The sequence below is a fragment of the Diaphorina citri genome, unplaced genomic scaffold, assembly GCF_000475195.1.
Source record: "Diaphorina citri unplaced genomic scaffold, Diaci psyllid genome assembly version 1.1 scaffold235, whole genome shotgun sequence".
Lineage (NCBI taxonomy): Eukaryota > Metazoa > Arthropoda > Insecta > Hemiptera > Psyllidae > Diaphorina > Diaphorina citri.
This window is the reverse complement of record NW_007377672.1, coordinates 183266-201963: the sequence shown is the minus strand read 5'-3', so window position 1 is coordinate 201963 and position 18698 is coordinate 183266. Positions and strand designations below refer to the sequence as shown.

At 42.8% G+C, this 18698-nt stretch overlaps 1 protein-coding gene and 1 long non-coding RNA gene across 2 annotated transcripts in view; both read left to right on the top strand.

The window, feature by feature from the left end:
• LOC103506440 (papilin) overlaps positions 1-18582 on the top strand; it is a 27857-nt gene extending 9275 nt beyond the window's left edge. Inside the window, exons 12-26 of the mRNA XM_026821484.1 lie at positions 1-82; positions 334-399; positions 1166-1339; positions 1895-1927; positions 2345-2455; positions 3912-4070; positions 4889-5050; positions 11393-11632; positions 13547-13600; positions 13715-13915; positions 15408-15512; positions 15851-16088; positions 17050-17279; positions 17604-17783; positions 18530-18582. The exon at positions 1-82 is cut by the window's left edge and continues 78 nt beyond it. Of these exons, the coding sequence (XP_026677285.1) occupies positions 1-82; positions 334-399; positions 1166-1339; positions 1895-1927; positions 2345-2455; positions 3912-4070; positions 4889-5050; positions 11393-11632; positions 13547-13600; positions 13715-13915; positions 15408-15512; positions 15851-16088; positions 17050-17279; positions 17604-17783; positions 18530-18582 (2088 nt within the window). The remainder of the gene's footprint in view (positions 83-333; positions 400-1165; positions 1340-1894; positions 1928-2344; positions 2456-3911; positions 4071-4888; positions 5051-11392; positions 11633-13546; positions 13601-13714; positions 13916-15407; positions 15513-15850; positions 16089-17049; positions 17280-17603; positions 17784-18529) is intronic.
• LOC113466257 lies at positions 10290-10802 on the top strand. Its single transcript, XR_003390705.1, has 2 exons — positions 10290-10323; positions 10729-10802. It is a non-coding gene; the product is annotated as an uncharacterized LOC113466257 (long non-coding RNA).
• Positions 18583-18698: the final 116 nt, after the last annotated feature.

Genomic DNA, 18698 nt, shown 5'->3' with positions numbered 1-18698 from the left:
GAAGTGATGACTTCAGAACGCATAGAACTGAGAGCCAAAAACTCCATGTCCTATGCTCTCCTTTGGCTCCATTCTGTATTGAGCTTTATGCACTTCTTCCCCTTCCTCTTCTTCTTCGTCTATTTCTTCTTTGTTCTTCTTCTTCTTCTTCTTCTTGCCTGTCCAGTCTTATTGCTCTAGAAACTTTAAGAGCATCCACATTTCGTCGACGGACATTGCTTGAACTAAAAACACGTCTTCTTTTCATTTCCACAAAATCCTTTAATAGGTATTACCCGCTTGATCCTTTAATCCTACCTATGAACCTCTGATTTATGGGTGATCCTCCAACAGAGCGATTTTCAACCGGGGGTACGCAAAAAAAAAAAAAAACATCTACAATGGAGAGTACCACTGGAGGTAAGAGCATTGAAAGTTTAGGTCCGGGGCCACAAAGTGAGTTTGAACTCCGTTCAACTCTCGGATCAAGCAATCTGATTGGCTAATTTTTTTGGATTTTTCAAAAATCAACCAATCAGATTGCTTAATCAGATTTAAAGTTAAACGGAGTATAAACTCACTTTGTGACCCCGGACCTTAGGCATTTACGCATTGTGTCCGTCGTCAGCAGTTTTTATATCTCGGTCCTCACCTTGACAAGGTTAAAGCTCTGCACCAGTCAGAATCTACAAATACATATCCTTGGTTTTGTTTCTAAAACCAAGAAAAACATCGTTTTTCGATCACAAATAGGTATTTCAACAAAATAAATGTCTTTCTGATGTTCTAATGTTGACCCAGCAGCCCAGCACCTACATAAGTGGGAATTATTGTGTCTCTTCTCGCCCATTTGATGAGAGGCATACCTACTACGGGATGGGCCTGCTACGACACAGACAACACGAGTCTAATATAAAGTAGCAGTTGATTCATTGCTACGAAATAAACAAGGCAGTGAAAGATTCATCTTTTGAAAATAAATAAAAGAAAGAACAGGAAATAAATACAAAAGGCTCAGTTGGATAATGTAAAAAACAAAAAGGCGAAAGTCTTTCGATTCTTTCGAAGCAAGAGAACAAATTTGACCGAATTATAAATTTCCTCCCAGCTCAGTTAGATAATGTAAAGGCGAAAGTCTTTCGAAGCAAGATAACAAATTTGACCGAATTATGAATTTCTTCCCCAGAGACCAGCACTGTCCTGAGCACTACTGAAGGATCCACTTCCACGCCACTGGAAAAAACAACCGTCACTGATTTGACGAGTGAAGGGTTCTCTGAGTTACCTTCGTCCACTGGCTCCACCACTGAGGTGTCCACTATCACCACGTCCTACGACACTAGTTCGCTTTCAACAATTGGTAAGTTTCTATGGCTTTTAAGTCTAATGAGATCATGTCTTGAGGAAATTGGCTTATCCCTTGTAGCACACACTTATTCTTTGAACTTCACTAAGAACCCGGGAATTCAAGGGGCCCCCACACGGAATGGCTGGCTTTCTCCTATCCTGTCTTCCTTCTTTCTTTAAGGGACGATAAGACCTCAACAGTTACAGTTTCCACTATAAAAACCTCTTCGAAAATCTTAAATAAAATTGGAGAACCTTTTGTAAATTGCTAAAAATTGTGGAAAACATATGAGGTTTTCTGGAAATATAGAATAGTGAGAAGGTCTGTCTGTTACGCCAAAATAGACCTTTTTGTCCTCTTTTCACAAGAAAACGGCTCGACCGATTTAGATGAAATTTTTTGTTTTTGTTAAAAAGAGTATTGAGGGTGACAGAGGCTGCTTAAAATTGTCACATTCCATCCTGATTCAAAATGGCGGCGCTTCAAAATCATGCCTCCTAAGCTGCACTGATCCCGTACAAAGGACGGGTCAAGCACCAGTCTAATCTAAAGTAAATGTGTTTTCAGACTCGACAACCACTCTAAATCCCCTCCTCAACAGTTACAGTTTCCACTATAAAAACCTCTTCGAAAATCTTAAATAAAATTGGAGAACCTTTTGTAAATTGCTAAAAATTGTGGAAAACATATGAGGTTTTCTGGAAATATAGAATAGTGAGAAGCTGATTTGACGAGTGAAGGGTTCTCTGAGTTACCTTCGTCCACTGGCTCCACCACTGAGGTGTCCACTATCACCACGTCCTACGACACCAGTTCGCTTTCAACAATTGGTAAGTTTTTTTTCTATGGCTTTTAAGTCTAATGAGATCATGTCTTGAGGAAATAGGCTTATCCCTTGTAGCACACACTTATCCTTTGAACTTCACTAAGAACCCGGGAATTCAAGGGGCCCCCACACGGAATGGCTGGCTTTCTCCTATCCTGTCTTCCTTCTTTCTTTCTTTAAGGGACGATAAGACGCTGATTTGACGAGTGAAGGGTTCTCTGAGTTACCTTCGTCCACTGGCTCCACCACTGAGGTGTCCACTATCACCACGTCCTACGACACTAGTTCGCTTTCAACAATTGGTAAGTTTCTATGGCTTTTAAGTCTAATGAGATCATGTCTTGAGGAAATTGGCTTATCCCTTGTAGCACACACTTATTCTTTGAACTTCACTAAGAACCCGGGAATTCAAGGGGCCCCCACACGGAATGGCTGGCTTTCTCCTATCCTGTCTTCCTTCTTTCTTTAAGGGACGATAAGACCGTTTAAACCAGTGATGCGCAACCGGGGCGATATCGAACACTTTTGGGGAGATGAAATCAATTTGGGCAGTAGGGGGGCGGTGAGTTTATTTTACGGCGATAAAGTGGCGATGGCACATTCCTAAAAATACTCGTAATTCTCCACTATTGGGGGGTTTAAAGGCCAGAGTAAAATTAAAATCCTTTTTATTCCTACGGGCGGCGTCATAAAAGGTTGCGCACCACTGGTTTAAACTGACCATGTCAACGGTTTGGCCACCCCTTCCATTCTATCTAACCATTTCCCCCGCATGTTGTGCATCCGTTCCCAATCAGATGAGTGTCTCCTACCCCGCGCCCCGGGCTATACTTTCTTTGAAGTTTTCCCCCAATCAATTTTTTTCTGATACTCTGATGGGAGTTCAATATCTTTCTCGTCAATACAAAGTAAACAAAACGGCTACTTTATCTGTGGCGTATAATATCTCTAGTAGCGCGGTCAAACTTTCTTGACTTGGCGGGGCGGAGCTCTACCGCGCTCCTTTATATAAGGTAGTTAAGCGTCCCGATTTACCTCCTTCAAAGCCCACACAACTCACACTTCTGGATCTATGGCTTAAACCAATTGATGTGGCAATATTCCTGAGACTACCAACTACAGAAGGAGTTTGATTCCGTTTGACTTTGGCAATGGCTAATACAACAACAACATTTACCTCCTGGTTTGTTTTCAGGTTGTGGTTGTCAGAATACACCGCACGGGTGTTGTGGTGACGGGCAAACTCCGGCGCCCAACCCATTTACCTCCTTCAAAGCCCACACAACTCACACTTCTGGATCTATGGCTTAAAACAATTATTGATGTGGCGAAATTCCTGAGACTACCAACTACAGAAGGAGTTTGATTCCGTTTGACTTTGGCAATGGCTACTACAACAACAACATTTACCTCCCGGTTTGTTTTCAGGTTGTGGTTGTCAGAATACACCGCACGGGTGTTGTGGTGACGGGCAAACTCCGGCGCCCAACCCGGCCGAGGCTAACTGTACGTGTGATGTGTCCAAGTTCGGATGCTGTCCAGATGGTGTGACGGACAAGAAAACGGCTCGACCGATTTAGATGAAATTTTTTGTGGTTGTTAAAAAGAGTATTGAGGGTGACAGAGGCTGCTTAAAATTGTCCCATTCCATCCTGATTCAAAATGGCGGCGCTTCGAAATCATGCCTCTTAAGCTGCACTGATCCCGTACAAAGGACGGGTCAAGCACTAGTCTAATCTAAAGTAATTGTGTTTTCAGACTCGACAACCACTCTGAATCCCCTCCAGACGGCAATCGTGAAGGAAGTGACGTTGAAGAAATGCAAAACCAAAAAACCCAAGAAGCCAAAATGTGACACCACGGAGTTCGGTTGCTGCTTCGATGGCATCACGGCCGCCAAGGGACCGTTCAGTGCAGGTAAAATAGCGTTTTGATTAAAAAACTCTCTTTTTTTCATATCGATAGTATTATGTGGGTACTGGGTATGCACTATGCAATGGGGTAGAAAAAACTCAATGAAGAGATAAATTTAACATAGGTACTCGTACGCTTAAGGCAAGTCAGACATGTCCCTCGAGTATTAGTCTACTCCAAATAAAGCCCTCTTTAATGTTTTCCCAGGTATCTTGGTCCAAGTACTCCATAAATTTGTAGAGAATGTCATAGGAATCAGCCCCAGACTTGATCTAACTTCATTTTATTACATTATTTTGTCATCATTTGTGTAAATTTATGCAAAAGTAAAGTTTGATTTCAATTCAATCAAAGCTCATTTACATTTGACTTCTTCATTGCTTTCCCTTTAACTTTGGTTCAAGTACTCGATAAATTTGACTTCCCTATTTTTCAATTTTATTGAATTTAATGAAGAGCAAAGAGAAATCTTTGCTAAGGAAATAGCAAAGGTTGAGTGCGTAAAATTTTTGTAGTCAAAACCAAATGTTAGCCCAAAGCAATCACCCTAACTAGGGCTGACGACCCCGTCGGCGATGAAAAAGGAGATTTAATTTAATGAAGAGGTCTTCATACAAAGGGTAAAGAATGTATTAGAATGATAAAAGTCCCTCAGCGTCAAGGGTATATTTTATTTCAGGTGTAAATGAGATATATCTAGTTTCTGTTGTGAAAGTATGGTTGTCATTTACCCATTTCACCCAAAGGGCTCGTTGGGAGTGGTCTCTAAGAAAGATGATCTTGAAATTATTCCACGAATGACTTTGGCGTTTCTATTTCAGCTCTCAGCCCAGATTTCAGCAAAGGTTGCAAGCCGGAATGTGCGGAGTCTCCTCATGGCTGTTGTGATGACAATGTGACTGCAGCTCATGGCCCTTACAAGGAGGGATGTTGTCTGAACACACCCTACGGCTGTTGTCCTGACAATATTCTCCCCGCTCGAGGTAAGAAATGGCACTTAATTGTGATGGATCTGAAATTCTGAACTCTTGGCTTTTCATTTCACACGGAATGTTTTCTTGGGGGATATCACTTCTTTTTTTACTTTCTTTTAAGTGGCAACGTTTTTCTGGAGGAGCTCTCCCACCAACCACTAAATTTTCATTCACTGTGAGCCTTTAAGATATTTCACCAGGAAAGTTTTTATCCCCCCCCCTTCAAAAGACAGAGTTGTTTTGTGAATATTTAACACGGGTTCAAAATCTCAACTTTTCAAACCTACTTTTAACGCCTAAATTACCTTGCTCCTGGCTACGTTTCTCTCTGTCTACATCTGATGAAACTTCCACTATAACTCCGGGCTCCAGCACAATTGACTCTAGTACTCCAGGTAAAGAGCCCGCTCCCGCTTGTCTTGAGTTTCACACTTTTTTTTCCGAATGTGCTGTGGGCAATGTAATTTAAATGGAAATTCACAAACTTACAGAGTCCTCCATCAATATGTTAAATAATGAGAGTGTTCCCAGTTCCCACTTACACACGACACGATTTTTTCCGACTGACAAGTGGGAACGGGTCTGAACGCTGAGGTTGGACTGGACTGTTTTGGCGTATTTTCTATGTAGAAAGAGTAGAAATTTCAATCTGTACAAATGACATTTTCCTGACAGTTTTTTTCTTCTTTCTTCTTGTTCTTCTTATTCTTCTTCTTCTCGTTATTCTTCTTCGCTGTTGGGATTTAAACCTCAGAGTAACATGTTCGTCAAGAGTTTGAGCCGGCGTAATGCCTAGCCTTAGCCTACAGCCTGCATGCTTGTATCGAATCAGAGCTATCGGGGGTTAAACAGGTCTACAATTCTCCCCAGATTCCACAACGGACGCCTCCACTTTGACTCCTCCCACTACCGACACACCCACGACCATAACCGAAACCACGCCCACCGAAACCACCATCACTGGAATTCCCAGCGTCATTACTACCGAGACTACTACAGACGCTTCTACCACTGAAATATCCACTACGGAAGCAGCTACTTCGACGACAGAAGCCGTCAGTTCCACTACCGCAGGATCGACAACTGAGACGTCCACGGTTGCTAGTTCGACGGCTGAATCGACGCTGATATCATCTACCGCAGCATCAAGTACGACACTCATCACTACGGAATCTACAATGGAGAGTACCACTGGAGGTAAGAGCATTGAAAGTTTAGGTCCGGGGCCACAAAGTGAGTTTGAACTCCGTTCAACTCTCGAATCAAGCAATCAGATTGCTTAATCCGAGAGTTAAAGTTAAACGGAGTATAAACTCACTTTGTGACCCCGGGCCTTAGGCATTTACGGATTGTGTCCGTCGTCAGCAGTTTTTATATCTCGGTCCTCACCTTGACAAGGTGAGGACAGAATCTACAAATACATATCCTTGGTTTTGTTTCTAAAACCAAGAAAAACATCGTTTTTCGATCTCAAATATTTCAACAAATGTCTTTCTGATGTTCTCGTGTTGACCCAGCAGCCCAGCACCTACATAAGTGGGAATTATTGTGTCTCTTCTCGCCCATTTGATGAGAGGCACACTACAGGATGGGCCTGCTACGACACAGACAACACGAGTCTAAAGTAGCAGTTGATTCATTGCTACGAAATAAACAAGGCAGTGAAAGATTCATCTTTTGAAAATAAATAAAAGAAAGAACAGGAATAAATACAAAAGGCTCAGTTGGATAATGTAAAGAATAGAAAGGCGAAAGTCTTTCGATTTTTTCGAAGCAAGAGAACAAATTTGACCGAATTATAAATTTCCTCCCAGCTCAGTTAGACAATGTAAAGGACAGGTGTGACGGAGGCCCAGGGCAAGGACTTCGAAGGATGCGAGAACATTCCGAAACGACCAAGTGGTATGTAATATGTATTCATAAATTTTTGTTGCACTTCATCAACCCTGGGCCGTATTTAGGGGAGGGGGGCGAGGGGGCCCGGGCCCTTCCCTGGAGCTCAATTTTTCTCCTTTACTGTAGGCTAGCCTCCCGTACATTACTGTTTAGACACTCCCTCCCTTCGCTTTTGGGAGGATAAGACCTTGGCAGTTGCAATTCCCCCCCACCTTTGTGGCCGAGTGGTCAAGAGCACTGACTGTCAACCCGGAGGTGCTCGGTTTGAATCCCGGCTAGGGTGGAAATTTTCTAACTAGACTTCTCCGTTCTTGGTTAGGCATGTATGCAAAAGAATGTGCCTTGAAGTAATGCGAAAGCAGTAGCGCGGTAGGTACCATTTAACATTGACTCAAACTTGCCTTACCTTAAAACCATAGGCCTTTACACCAAGATCTAACCCGGGAGGGATCGGCGCGAACGACACGCAAGTGTTAAAGCGCCTAAAGGGGGGGGGGAACTCTGAGACAAAGTAGGTATCAATAATTCAATCCAATTATTCCACAGAGGCATGTTCCCTGCCCAAGGACAATGGTCCATGTCGAGACTTCACGGTGAAATGGTTCTATGATGGCGTAGACTATGGTGGTTGCAACAGATTCTGGTATGGAGGATGTGAAGGCAATGGAAACCGGTTCAAATCTCAGGAGGAATGCCGCGCTGTGTGTGTGGAGCCGAGTGGCAAAGGTGAGATGAAATGTCTTCTCTTCATTGTAGGGATGTCAGCTTCATTTTAGGCTAGCTAGGGGACTATAAACAGGGAGTAGATTAGTCCACATTTCCTAACGCTATATCAATAGCGAAGGTTGATTAGTGCGAAGGTCATCCACTCGGAAAATTTTGTTTAGCCAAAACCAGTTGGCCTCAAAGCGATCACTCTAAACCAGACTGAGATGCCGACGACAAACGCCGACCCCATCTGAACATGGGAAAAGGCAAAGCAAAAGAAGAAGATTGTAGGAATGCCAGCGTATTTAGCTTGAAAAGTAGACGCCTGCCTCCCCTGTATCAAAAATTTTTTAGGGAAAGAATCGATTTCTTTAGGGAAAGAAAAAAACTATTTAGGGTGGAAACCGGTTCAAATCTCAGGAGGAATGCCGCGCTGTGTGTGTTGAGCCGAGCGGCAAAGGTGAGATGAAATTTCTTCTCTTCATTGTAGGGATGTCAGCTTCCTTTTTGGCATTGTCTGGCTGAGGGACTATAAACAGAGAGTAGATCAGCCTCTAGCTAGGGGACTATAAACAGGGAGTAGATTAGTCCACATTTCCTAACACTATATCAATAGCGAAGGTTGATTAGTGCGAAGGGCATTCACTCGGAAAATTTTGTTTAGCAAAACCAGTTGCCCTCAAAGTGATCATTCTAAACCAGACAAACGCCGACCTCATCTGAACATGGGAAAAGGCAAAGCAAAAGAAGAAGATTGTAGGAATGCCAGGGTATATAGCTTGAAAAGTAGACGCCTGCCTCCCCTGTATCAAAATTTCTTTATTGAAAGAATCGATTTCTTTAGGGAAAGAAAAAAACTATTTAGGGAAAGAATCGATTGTAGACAGAAGTATATCTGGGACATATCTATTCATACATTATACTAAACCCATGATTTACTTACCTTCCTATTCTGAGTTGCTCTTTGGGCCAATTGGTGTTGGAAGAATTTGTCTTTGGACGCCCAGAAATCCGAGCTCCTTCCTGATCCTATGAAAATTTATATGGTCTCAAAGACCCTTGAGATGATGTTTTTTCTACAGTAGGTATAATATGATGACGTGTATAATGATAGTTAGAGTTAGAGGTAGGTAATTGTTCTGTACTGTATCCACACATAGTCGACCGACCGTCGATCGACATTTGGAAACCGGTTCAAATCTCAGGAGGAATGCCGCGCTGTGTGTGTTGAGCCGAGCGGCAAAGGTGAGATGAAATTTCTTCTCTTCATTATAGGGATGTCAGCTTCATTGTAGGCATTGTCTGGCTGAGAGACTATAAACAGAGAGTAGATCAGCCTCTAGCTAGGGGACTATAAACAGGGAGTAGATTAGTCCAAATTTCCTAACGCTATATCAATAGCGAAGGTTGATTAGTGCGAAGGGCATTCACTCGGAAAATTTTGTTTAGCAAAACCAGTTGCCCTCAAAGTGATCATTCTAAACCAGACAAACGCCGACCTCATCTGAACATGGGAAAAGGCAAAGCAAAAGAAGAAGATTGTAGGAATGCCAGGGTATATAGCTTGAAAAGTAGACGCCTGCCTCCCCTGTATCAAAATTTCTTTATTGAAAGAATCGATTTCTTTAGGGAAAGAAAAAAACTATTTAGGGAAAGAATCGATTGTAGACAGAAGTATATCTGGGACATATCTATTCATACATTATACTAAACCCATGATTTACTTACCTTCCTATTCTGAGTTGCTCTTTGGGCCAATTGGTGTTGGAAGAATTTGTCTTTGGACGCCCAGAAATCCGAGCTCCTTCCTGATCCTATGAAAATTTATATGGTCTCAAAGACCCTTGAGATGATGTTTTTTCTACAGTAGGTATAATATGATGACGTGTATAATGATAGTTAGAGTTAGAGGTAGGTAATTGTTCTGTACTGTATCCACACATAGTCGACCGACCGTCGATCGACATTGGCTAAACCATCCACACTGCCTCGATAACATAGATTCACCTCATCGGTCGACCGCCGGTGAGGATAAAATTCCATGCCTCGGCTGGGATCGAACCCACGCCCTCCTGTTTACCAGGCGAGCGTCTTGACCACCACGCTACCGAGGCAGGTTTAATCTAAAATATGACCGAAAAAAACACCTTTATTTGAGGATAGTTTTTCGTTTTGTAAACGCCCAATTTTTAGAGACGTCAACTATTCTACTAACCTGTGATTCGATAATGAACGCCGTCATTCTCGATGACTTGGCCGTCCTTGTACCAAAACACTTGAGGGATAGGATAGCCGTCTACATCACACGGAATGGAAATGTCCGATCCAACTCCAAACACTTGGGTCTCCAGGGTGATGTTCACTTTCACTGGAACTGAAGGGGAAGATACATTGATTGAATAAAAGGAGAGATTTTATACTACTCAACAACCATGACCATGATTCTATTTTTTTTTATTATTTTTTTTTTTTTCATCTAGGGATATAATATGAAAATGCAACCAAAGAGCAATATAAATTGATTAAACAATGATATGGGAAGAAGTATAGAAAAAAAACACAAAAAGATTAAATAGGTACCTATGCACAATAGAGTCTTAAAGATAAAGAAACAACTGTGTCGGCAACTAAAACGGACCAAATATCCTCCACTGATACCACACCTGAGTCCACTACGGGTAAGATCCAATGAACCCATCCCTGAGTCAACTAGATTCGTTGTAGCTTAACCCAACCTTTAGGTCTGTTCGCCCCCACACCTGTGTAGGTACCTACATAATTGAGCTGACAGAGTCAACTAGGTATTCGTGTTAACATAGGCCGGGTGGCGCTTCGAACTCTTGACGTTCGCGCGCCTCCCGTCACGCTTGATCTGCTCATAAGCTAAATTCGCAAAATTTCTTTTGTCTCAAACTGACATAACTGTTGGTGAAGGGTAGTCCAGGCATTATGTTCCCAGACGAATGGTTGAGAAACAATTGAGAAGTGGTCCCATCAATTCAACCATACGTAGGCAGACAGTTATTTATGTTGGTCGGTTATATACGATAAATTTGACATCTTTTCCCTTTCTGCCGACACAGGCAGCACTGTTACAGATGGAACTAGCACAGTTACGCCCTCTACAGAGCAAATGATGAGTGACGGAACTCAGAGCTCTCTGTCTACATCTGATGAAACTTCCACTATAACTCCGGGCTCCAGCACAATTGACTCTAGTACTCCAGGTAAAGAGCCCGCTCCCACTTGTCGTGAGTTTCACACTTTTTTTCCGAATGTCCTGTAGGCAATGTAATTTAAATGGGAATTCACAAACTTACAGAGTCCTCCATCAATATGTTAAATAATGAGAGTGTTCCCAGTTCCCACTTACACACGACACGATTTTTTCCGACCGACAAGTGGGAACAGGTCTGAACGCTTAGGTTGGACTGGACTGTTTTGGCGTATTTTCTATGTAGAAAGAGTAGAAATTTCAATCTGTACAAATGACCTTTTCCTGACAGTTTTTTTCTTCTTTCTTCTCCTTCTTCTTATTCTTCTTCTTCGCTGTTGGGATTTAAAGCTCAGAGTAACACGTTCGTCAAGAGTTTGAGCCGGCGTAATGCCCCCTTCAAAAGACAGAGTTGTTTTGTGAATATTTAACACGGGTTCAAAATCTCAACTTTTCAAACCTACTTTTAACGCCTAAATTATCTTGGTCCTGGCTATTTTCCACTCTCAACTCAACCTACTTTCCGTCCTCAGGTCCAAATCTGGAGGGTTGCGGCTGCGTCTACACCCCGTACGGATGTTGTCCGGATAACCAAACCGTAGCGCGAGGTCCGGACAATGCCGGATGCGGCTGTCAGTACACCGAACACAAGTGTTGTCCCGATAAGTACACGCCGGCTACTGGACCAAACTACGAGGGCTGTCCGTGTTATACGTATCAGTTCGGCTGCTGTCCGGATGGAGTAACGAGGGCTGTGGGTCCGCGACAACAAGGTATGTATGTGACTACCACACGTGAAAAAATACGATTTTTTTTTTCTTTAAGGGATAATGGCAGGATTCTCATTTAGTGAGTTCTTCCATTAAACCGGAGTGAGCTTAAAACGGATATATCCACCCATTTCCTGGCTGTCCGTGTTATACGTATCAGTTCGGCTGCTGTCCGGATGGAGTAACGAGGGCTGTGGGTCCGCGACAACAAGGTATGTATGTGACCACCACACGTGAAAAAATACGATTTTTTTTTTCTTTAAAGGGTAATGGCAGGATTCTCATTTAGTGAGCTCTTCCATTAAACTGGAGTGAGCTTAAAACGGATATTTCCACCCATTTCCCGATTATGAAATTTTGGACCGATGCCAATTTTTTTTCTGATACTCTGATGGGAGTTCAATATATTTCTTGTCAATACAAAGTAAACATCAAAACGGCTACTTTATCTACGAGGGCTGTCCGTGTTATACGTATCAGTTCGGCTGCTGTCCGGATGGAGTAACGAGGGCTGTGGGTCCGCGACAACAAGGTATGTGACTACCACACGTGAAAAAATACGATTTTTTTTTTCTTTAAAGGGTAATGGCAGGATTCTCATTTAGTGAGTTCTTCCATTAAACCGGAGTGAGCTTAAAACGGATATTTCCACCCATTTCCCTTTACGCATTGTGTCCGTCGTCAGCAGTTTTTATATCTCGGTCCTCACCTTGACAAGGTTAAAGCTCTGCACCAGTCAGAATCTACAAAATAAATACATATCCTTGGTTTTGTTTCTATAACCAAGAAAACACCGTTTTTCGATCTCAAATATTTCAACGAATGTCTTTCTGATGTTCTCGTGTTGACCCAGCAGCCCAGCACCTACACAAGTGGGAATTATTGTGTCTCTTCTGAAGTTTTCCCCCAATCAATTTTTTTCTGATACTCTGATGGGAGTTCAATATCTTTCTCGTCAATACAAAGTAAACATCAAAACGGCTACTTTATATGTGGCGTATAATATCTCTAGTAGCGCGGTCAAACTTTCTTGACTTGGCGGAGCGGAGCTCTACCGCGCTCCTTAATATAAGGTAGTTAAGCGTCCCGATTTACCTCCTTCAAAGCCCACACAACTCACACTTCTGGATCTATGGCTTAAAACAATTATTGATGTGGCGAAATTCCTGAGACTACCATCTACAGAAGGAGTTTGATTCCGTTTGACTTTGGCAATGGCTACAAAAAAAAAAAAAAAAAAAAAAAAAAAAAAAAAAAAAAAAAACATTATAAAAGCCGTGTTCACACATAGTCGAAGGCCGTCGATCGACTCGATTGATGGTCGATCGACGAGGTGAATCTATGTTGTCGATGTAGTGTGGGCGGTTTCAGTCAACGACAGCTTGAGATGATGACAGATAACAGATAATGATGGAAAAATTCGACAGCTCAGGCTGGTACCTATCCTCTCTGTTAAATTACCCCAGTCAGACCATGCTGGTCTACTTCCTGGTGTCCCCCAGTCAGACCACGATAGTCCCTTAACTCCTGAAGAGTGATCAATCCCTTACTTCGGTACTACTGCAGGTACCTTTCCTGGTGTCCCCCAGTCAGACCACGATAGTCCCTTAACTCCTGAAGAGTGATCAATCCCTTACTTCGGTACTACTGCAGGTACCTACCTCGGTGGTGTAGTGATCAAGGCGCTCGCCTGTTAAACAGGAGGGCGTGGGTTCAATCCCAGCCGAGGTATGAAATTTCATCCTCAATATAATTTGAGAATTTTGGAGGGCGTGGGTTCAATCCCAGCCGAGGTATGAAATTTTATCCTCAATATAATTTGAGAATTTGACCACAATAATAGTAGCCTACTGATGGAGTAAAGGGACTTTTCAGTCCTATGCGAGCAGTATAAATAAGCACTATTGTCTTTTTCAGACGCCACCGTCAGCACCACTCCAACTCCGGATAAGTCCAAACCATCTGAGCCGCGTAAAGAGGACTGTGCTGCGACTCTTGACCACAATAATAGTAGCCTACTGCTGGAGTAAAGGGACTTTTCAGTCCTATGCGAGCAGTATAAATAAGCACTATTATCTTTTTCAGACGCCACCGCCAGCACCACTCCAACTCCGGATAAGTCCAAACCATCTGAGCCGCCCAAAGAGGACTGTGCCGCGACTCAGTTCGGCTGTTGTCCAGACGGAACTGCGGCCACGAAGAAAACTCTGGAGGATTGTGCCGGCATTGATTTGAAGAACTGCAGCGTTTCTGCGTGGGGTTGCTGCCCTGATAGTAACAAGACAGGTGAGATGGACTTTCTAAGAAGTTTAGACTTTAGAACGATTTAATTTTTCAATTTTATTGAATTTAATGAAGAGCAAAGAGAAATCTTTGCTAAGGAAACAACAAAGGTTGAGTGCGTAAAATTTTTGTAGCCAAAACCAAACGTCAGCCCAAAGCAATCACCCTAACTAGGGCTGACGACCCCGTCGGCGATGAAAAAGGAGATTTAATTCAATGAAGAGGTCTTCATACACAGGGTAAAGAATGTATTAGAATGATAAAAGTACCTCAGCGTCAAGGGTAAATTTTATTTCAGGTGTAAATGAGATATATCTAGTTTCTGTTGTGAAAGTATGGTTGTCATTTACCCATTTCACCCACCGCGAAGGCTCAAGCCACACACTGAGGCAAGAAAAAATATGCTGCACTGAAACATGCTTCAAAGAAACATCAATCGACGGGACGGTCAACATGAGGCAACATACAGCAATGCATCATGTTTACATGTTGTCCTGAAGCAATTCTTCGGAGCTACATGTTGTCATGAAGCATGTTTTACTGCGACATGCTTCCTCAGCGTAACAGCGCCTTAATTTGCCTCAGCGTAACAGCGCCCTAATTTTTGCCAAGAATGAATGATCTAACCTTTTGGTAGAGGTGTTATGAATTACTTGTGTTATTTTTCATGTCTACGAATTTTAAATTTTTAGTACCCTTTTTATAACAGGTGATCAGCTATCTCTTTTACTACCTACATTGTATTGAGACTCCTTTACTTATAATATGTAGGTCCTGTAGGTGAAGGTTAATAATCGTATTCCGAGTTTTTCTATTGTTATGTACTATGTAACAACAGAGTGGAGGGGAGAGCATAGAGCTTTTAGCTCCAAGTTCTTATGTCGCTTTCCTCTATCGACAATGAAAAAAATATGCTGCACTGAAACATGCTTCAAAGAAACATCAATCGACGGGACGGTCAACATAAGGCAACATACAGCAATGCATCATATTTACATGTTGTCCTGAAGCAATTCTTCGGAGCTACATGTTGTCATGATCATGAAGCATGTTTTACTGCAACATGCTTCCTCAGCGTAACAGCGCCTTAATTTGCCTCAGCGTAACAGCGCCCTAATTTTTGCCAAGAATGAATGATCTAACTTTTTGGTAGAGGTGTTGTGAATTACTTGTGTTATTTTTCATGTCTATGAATTTTAAATTTTTGGTACCCTTTTTATAACAGGTGATCAGCTATCTCTTTTACTACATTGTATTGAGACTCCTTTACCCATAATACATATGTAGGTCCTGTAGGTGAAGGTTAATAATCGTATTCCGAGTTTTTCTATTGTTATATACTATGTAACAACAGAGTGGAGTGGAGAGCATAGAGCTTTTAGCTCCAAGTTATTATGCGGTTTGAACTCCCCGTTTCCCTCTATCAACAATTTCTCTACGTGGGCAATACTCTATGCCTTTATGCGCTGTGCTCTCCACTCCATTCTGTTTTTAGCGGCCGGACATTCCCTATCAGGTGGACCTGACGAGCGCACCTGTTCAGGCGTACCTTCCTGTCAGTTCCACCTGATGAGTGGCCGACCCAAGAGACACTTATTAGGTGCCTACACCTACAATTCATCATAATAATTGAAGGCATCTGTACTTACCGTAGAATCTCTTTACCACGAATGCATGAGTTAGACTAATACAACACTTACTCCCGGGTCTACAATGGACGAATCTCTCTGTGAAAACCCCTCTCTGCGCATGCGCAGAAGTTTATTCCTTCAGTCACAAACCTGGTGCGCATGCGTAGACGTTTATTCCTTGAGTCAAAGACCCGGTGCGCATGCGTAGCAATTTATTCCTAGCGTCACAGACCCGGTGCGCACGCGCAGAAGTTTATTCAAAGACCCGGGGGTGATGGTTTGGTGATTTGGCATGTACCATAACCCGCATGTTTAGATCCGTGTGAGCAACCCATAGAGCGTGGTGATTGTAATGGCAACTACCCGAGATGGGCGTTTAACAAGGAGGCCAAGTCTTGCGAACAGTTCTACTATGGCGGATGCAAGGGCAATGGTAACAACTTCCAGAGCGAGTCCGCTTGTCTGGAGAAATGCCTTCACCCGGGAAGAACGCGAGGTAAGAGCTGGTCTAGGTCGCCCATATTCCCTTTGACGGAGAAAAATCGGTAAGGTACCTGCATCTTACTTGATTATGTGACTTTTTTTTTGCTGAACTAATCAGATCCCGCTTTGCATGTAAACACTTGCTCCACAAAGCGAATTCTTACAATCTCATTGGTTCAGCCATATTTTTTTCACATAATCGAATACGATACTGGCTTATTTCGTCCATATTCCCTTTGACGGGGGGAAAAATCGGTAGATTAAGCTGGCTTATTTAGTCCATATTCCCTTTCGCGGGAGAAAAAAATCGGTAAGCTGGTTTATTTCATCCATATTACCTTTCGCGGGGAAAAATCGGTAGAGTAAGCTGGCTTATTTAGTCCATATTCCCTTTCGAGGGGAGAGAAATCGGTAGAGTAAGCTGGGGCTTAGGTTACCCACTAGAATCAAATTGTAGGTCAAACTCTGAGTTCTGAATATCTAAAAGAGTGCAATAGTCCTATTCGTTGAATGTTATCTGTTTCGCATTTTCGTTTTTTATGTTCTAATTGACAAGTTCGCGGAGTTCGCGAATGATAACACATTGACAATTTGCTGAAGACGGACCTGGAGTTCAGACCCGAAACGTCCAATACCAAACAGTAAGGTACGTGCCAACTTTAAGTCCTATAAAAAGTATAAGTTAAGTGTGAGTGTTGGCAAACCAAAAATGTCATTTAATTATCAAATCAAGTAGGTATAACCATTATATTTTCTGGTTCTGGTCCTCCATACCAAAACAAGTTTAACCAACCACACAAGTATAAACAAGGTATATTCTATTCTATTTTCCCCCGTTTTCATCAGACGTGTGTCTACTGCCCAAATCGGCCGGGCCGTGTATCAATACCCCCGGGCGCCCCACCGAGAAACTATATGTAGACCGCGTATGACAAAGAAGACTTATAAAACAAAAGTAATATTAGGCAATGATAAGAACGAAAGGATCATCTTACTGCCTCCCTAACTCCAAAGCCATCTCAGGGTCTCCTGGGTCTTATTCTACCCCCCTTATTACTATCTCACTTGTTTCGTTCTTCCAGTGATCTGCCGACTCCCAGGGGATGGCGGCATGTGTTCTGAGTATCACAAGCGTTACTATTACGATGAAAGACGACAGACGTGCGTCCCGTTCATTTACACCGGATGTGGCGGCAATTTGAACCGGTTCACGACGTCCGAGGAGTGTCTCCACTATTGTTCACCGCCTAGGGGTGAGTAGAATATACCTCATTTATATTGCTCGAATGATACCCTGTTTATATATCTTTATCCTTGGCTGTTTCGGGTTATGGGGGAAAAATTAGCTAAGCTTTGCATCTTTGCTTATTCGAAATGGAGATTTTTCTCTGTAGGGACAACCGCTTTGCTCAAATTATACCTTGTTTATCCTTGGTTATTTTGGGTTATGACCCGGTGCACATGCGTAGCAATTTATTCCTAGCGTCACAGACCCGGTGCGCACGCGCAGAAGTTTATTCAAAGACCCGGGGGTGATGGTTTGGTGATTTGGCATGTACCATAACCCGCATGTTTAGATCCGTGTGAGCAACCCATAGAGCGTGGTGATTGTAATGGCAACTACCCGAGATGGGCGTTTAACAAGGAGGCTAAGTCTTGCGAACAGTTCTACTATGGCGGATGCAAGGGCAATGGTAACAACTTCCAGAGCGAGTCTGCTTGTCTGGAGAAATGCCTTCATCCGGGAAGAACGCGAGGTAAGAGCTGGTCTAGGTCGCCCATATTCCCTTTGACGGAGAAAAATCGGTAAGGTACCTGCATCTTACTTGATTATGGGAGAGAAATCGGTAGAGTAAGCTGGCTTAGGTCACCCACTGGAATCAAATTGTAGGTCAAACACTAAGTTCTGGATATCGAAAAGAGTGCAATAGTACTACACACTGGACTCTGCACACAGGAACTTCGATAGAAAAGTCCCCCATTTCAATGTAATGGAACAAGTCCTACACACAGGACTCTGTACACAGGAACTCCGTTAGAAAAGTCCCCCATTTCAATGTAATGGAACGGAAATTTTTCTGGTGACTGATTTTTACCATGTTTTCTTGCATGCCCTATTCTCAACTGCACCCTAATTACCTAATTTCTGGTTTGAGTATTTTACCTTTGAGCACTAAACTTTGGTTTTAGTTTAAACCAGTGATGCGCAACCGGGGCGATATCGAACACTTTTGGGGAGATGAAATCAATTTGGGCAGTAGGGGGGCGGTGAGTTTACTTTACGGCGATAAAGCGGCGATGGCACATTCCTAAAAATACTCGTAATTCTCCACTACTGGGGAGTTTTCTGGCCAGAGTAAAATTAAAATCCTTTTCATTCCTACGGGCGGTGTCATAAAAGGTTGCGCACTACTGGTTTAAACTGACCATGTCAACGGTTTGTCCACCCCTTCCATTCTATCTAACCATTTCCCCTGCATGTTGTGCATCCGTTCCCAATCAGATGAGTGTCTCCTACCCCGCGCCCCGGGCAATGGGTTGCTCACACGGATCTAAACATGCGGGTTATGGTACATGCCAAATCACCAAACCATCACCCCCGGGTCTTTGAATAAACTTCTGCGCGTGCGCACCGGGTCTGTGACGCTAGGAATAAATTGCTACGCATGCGC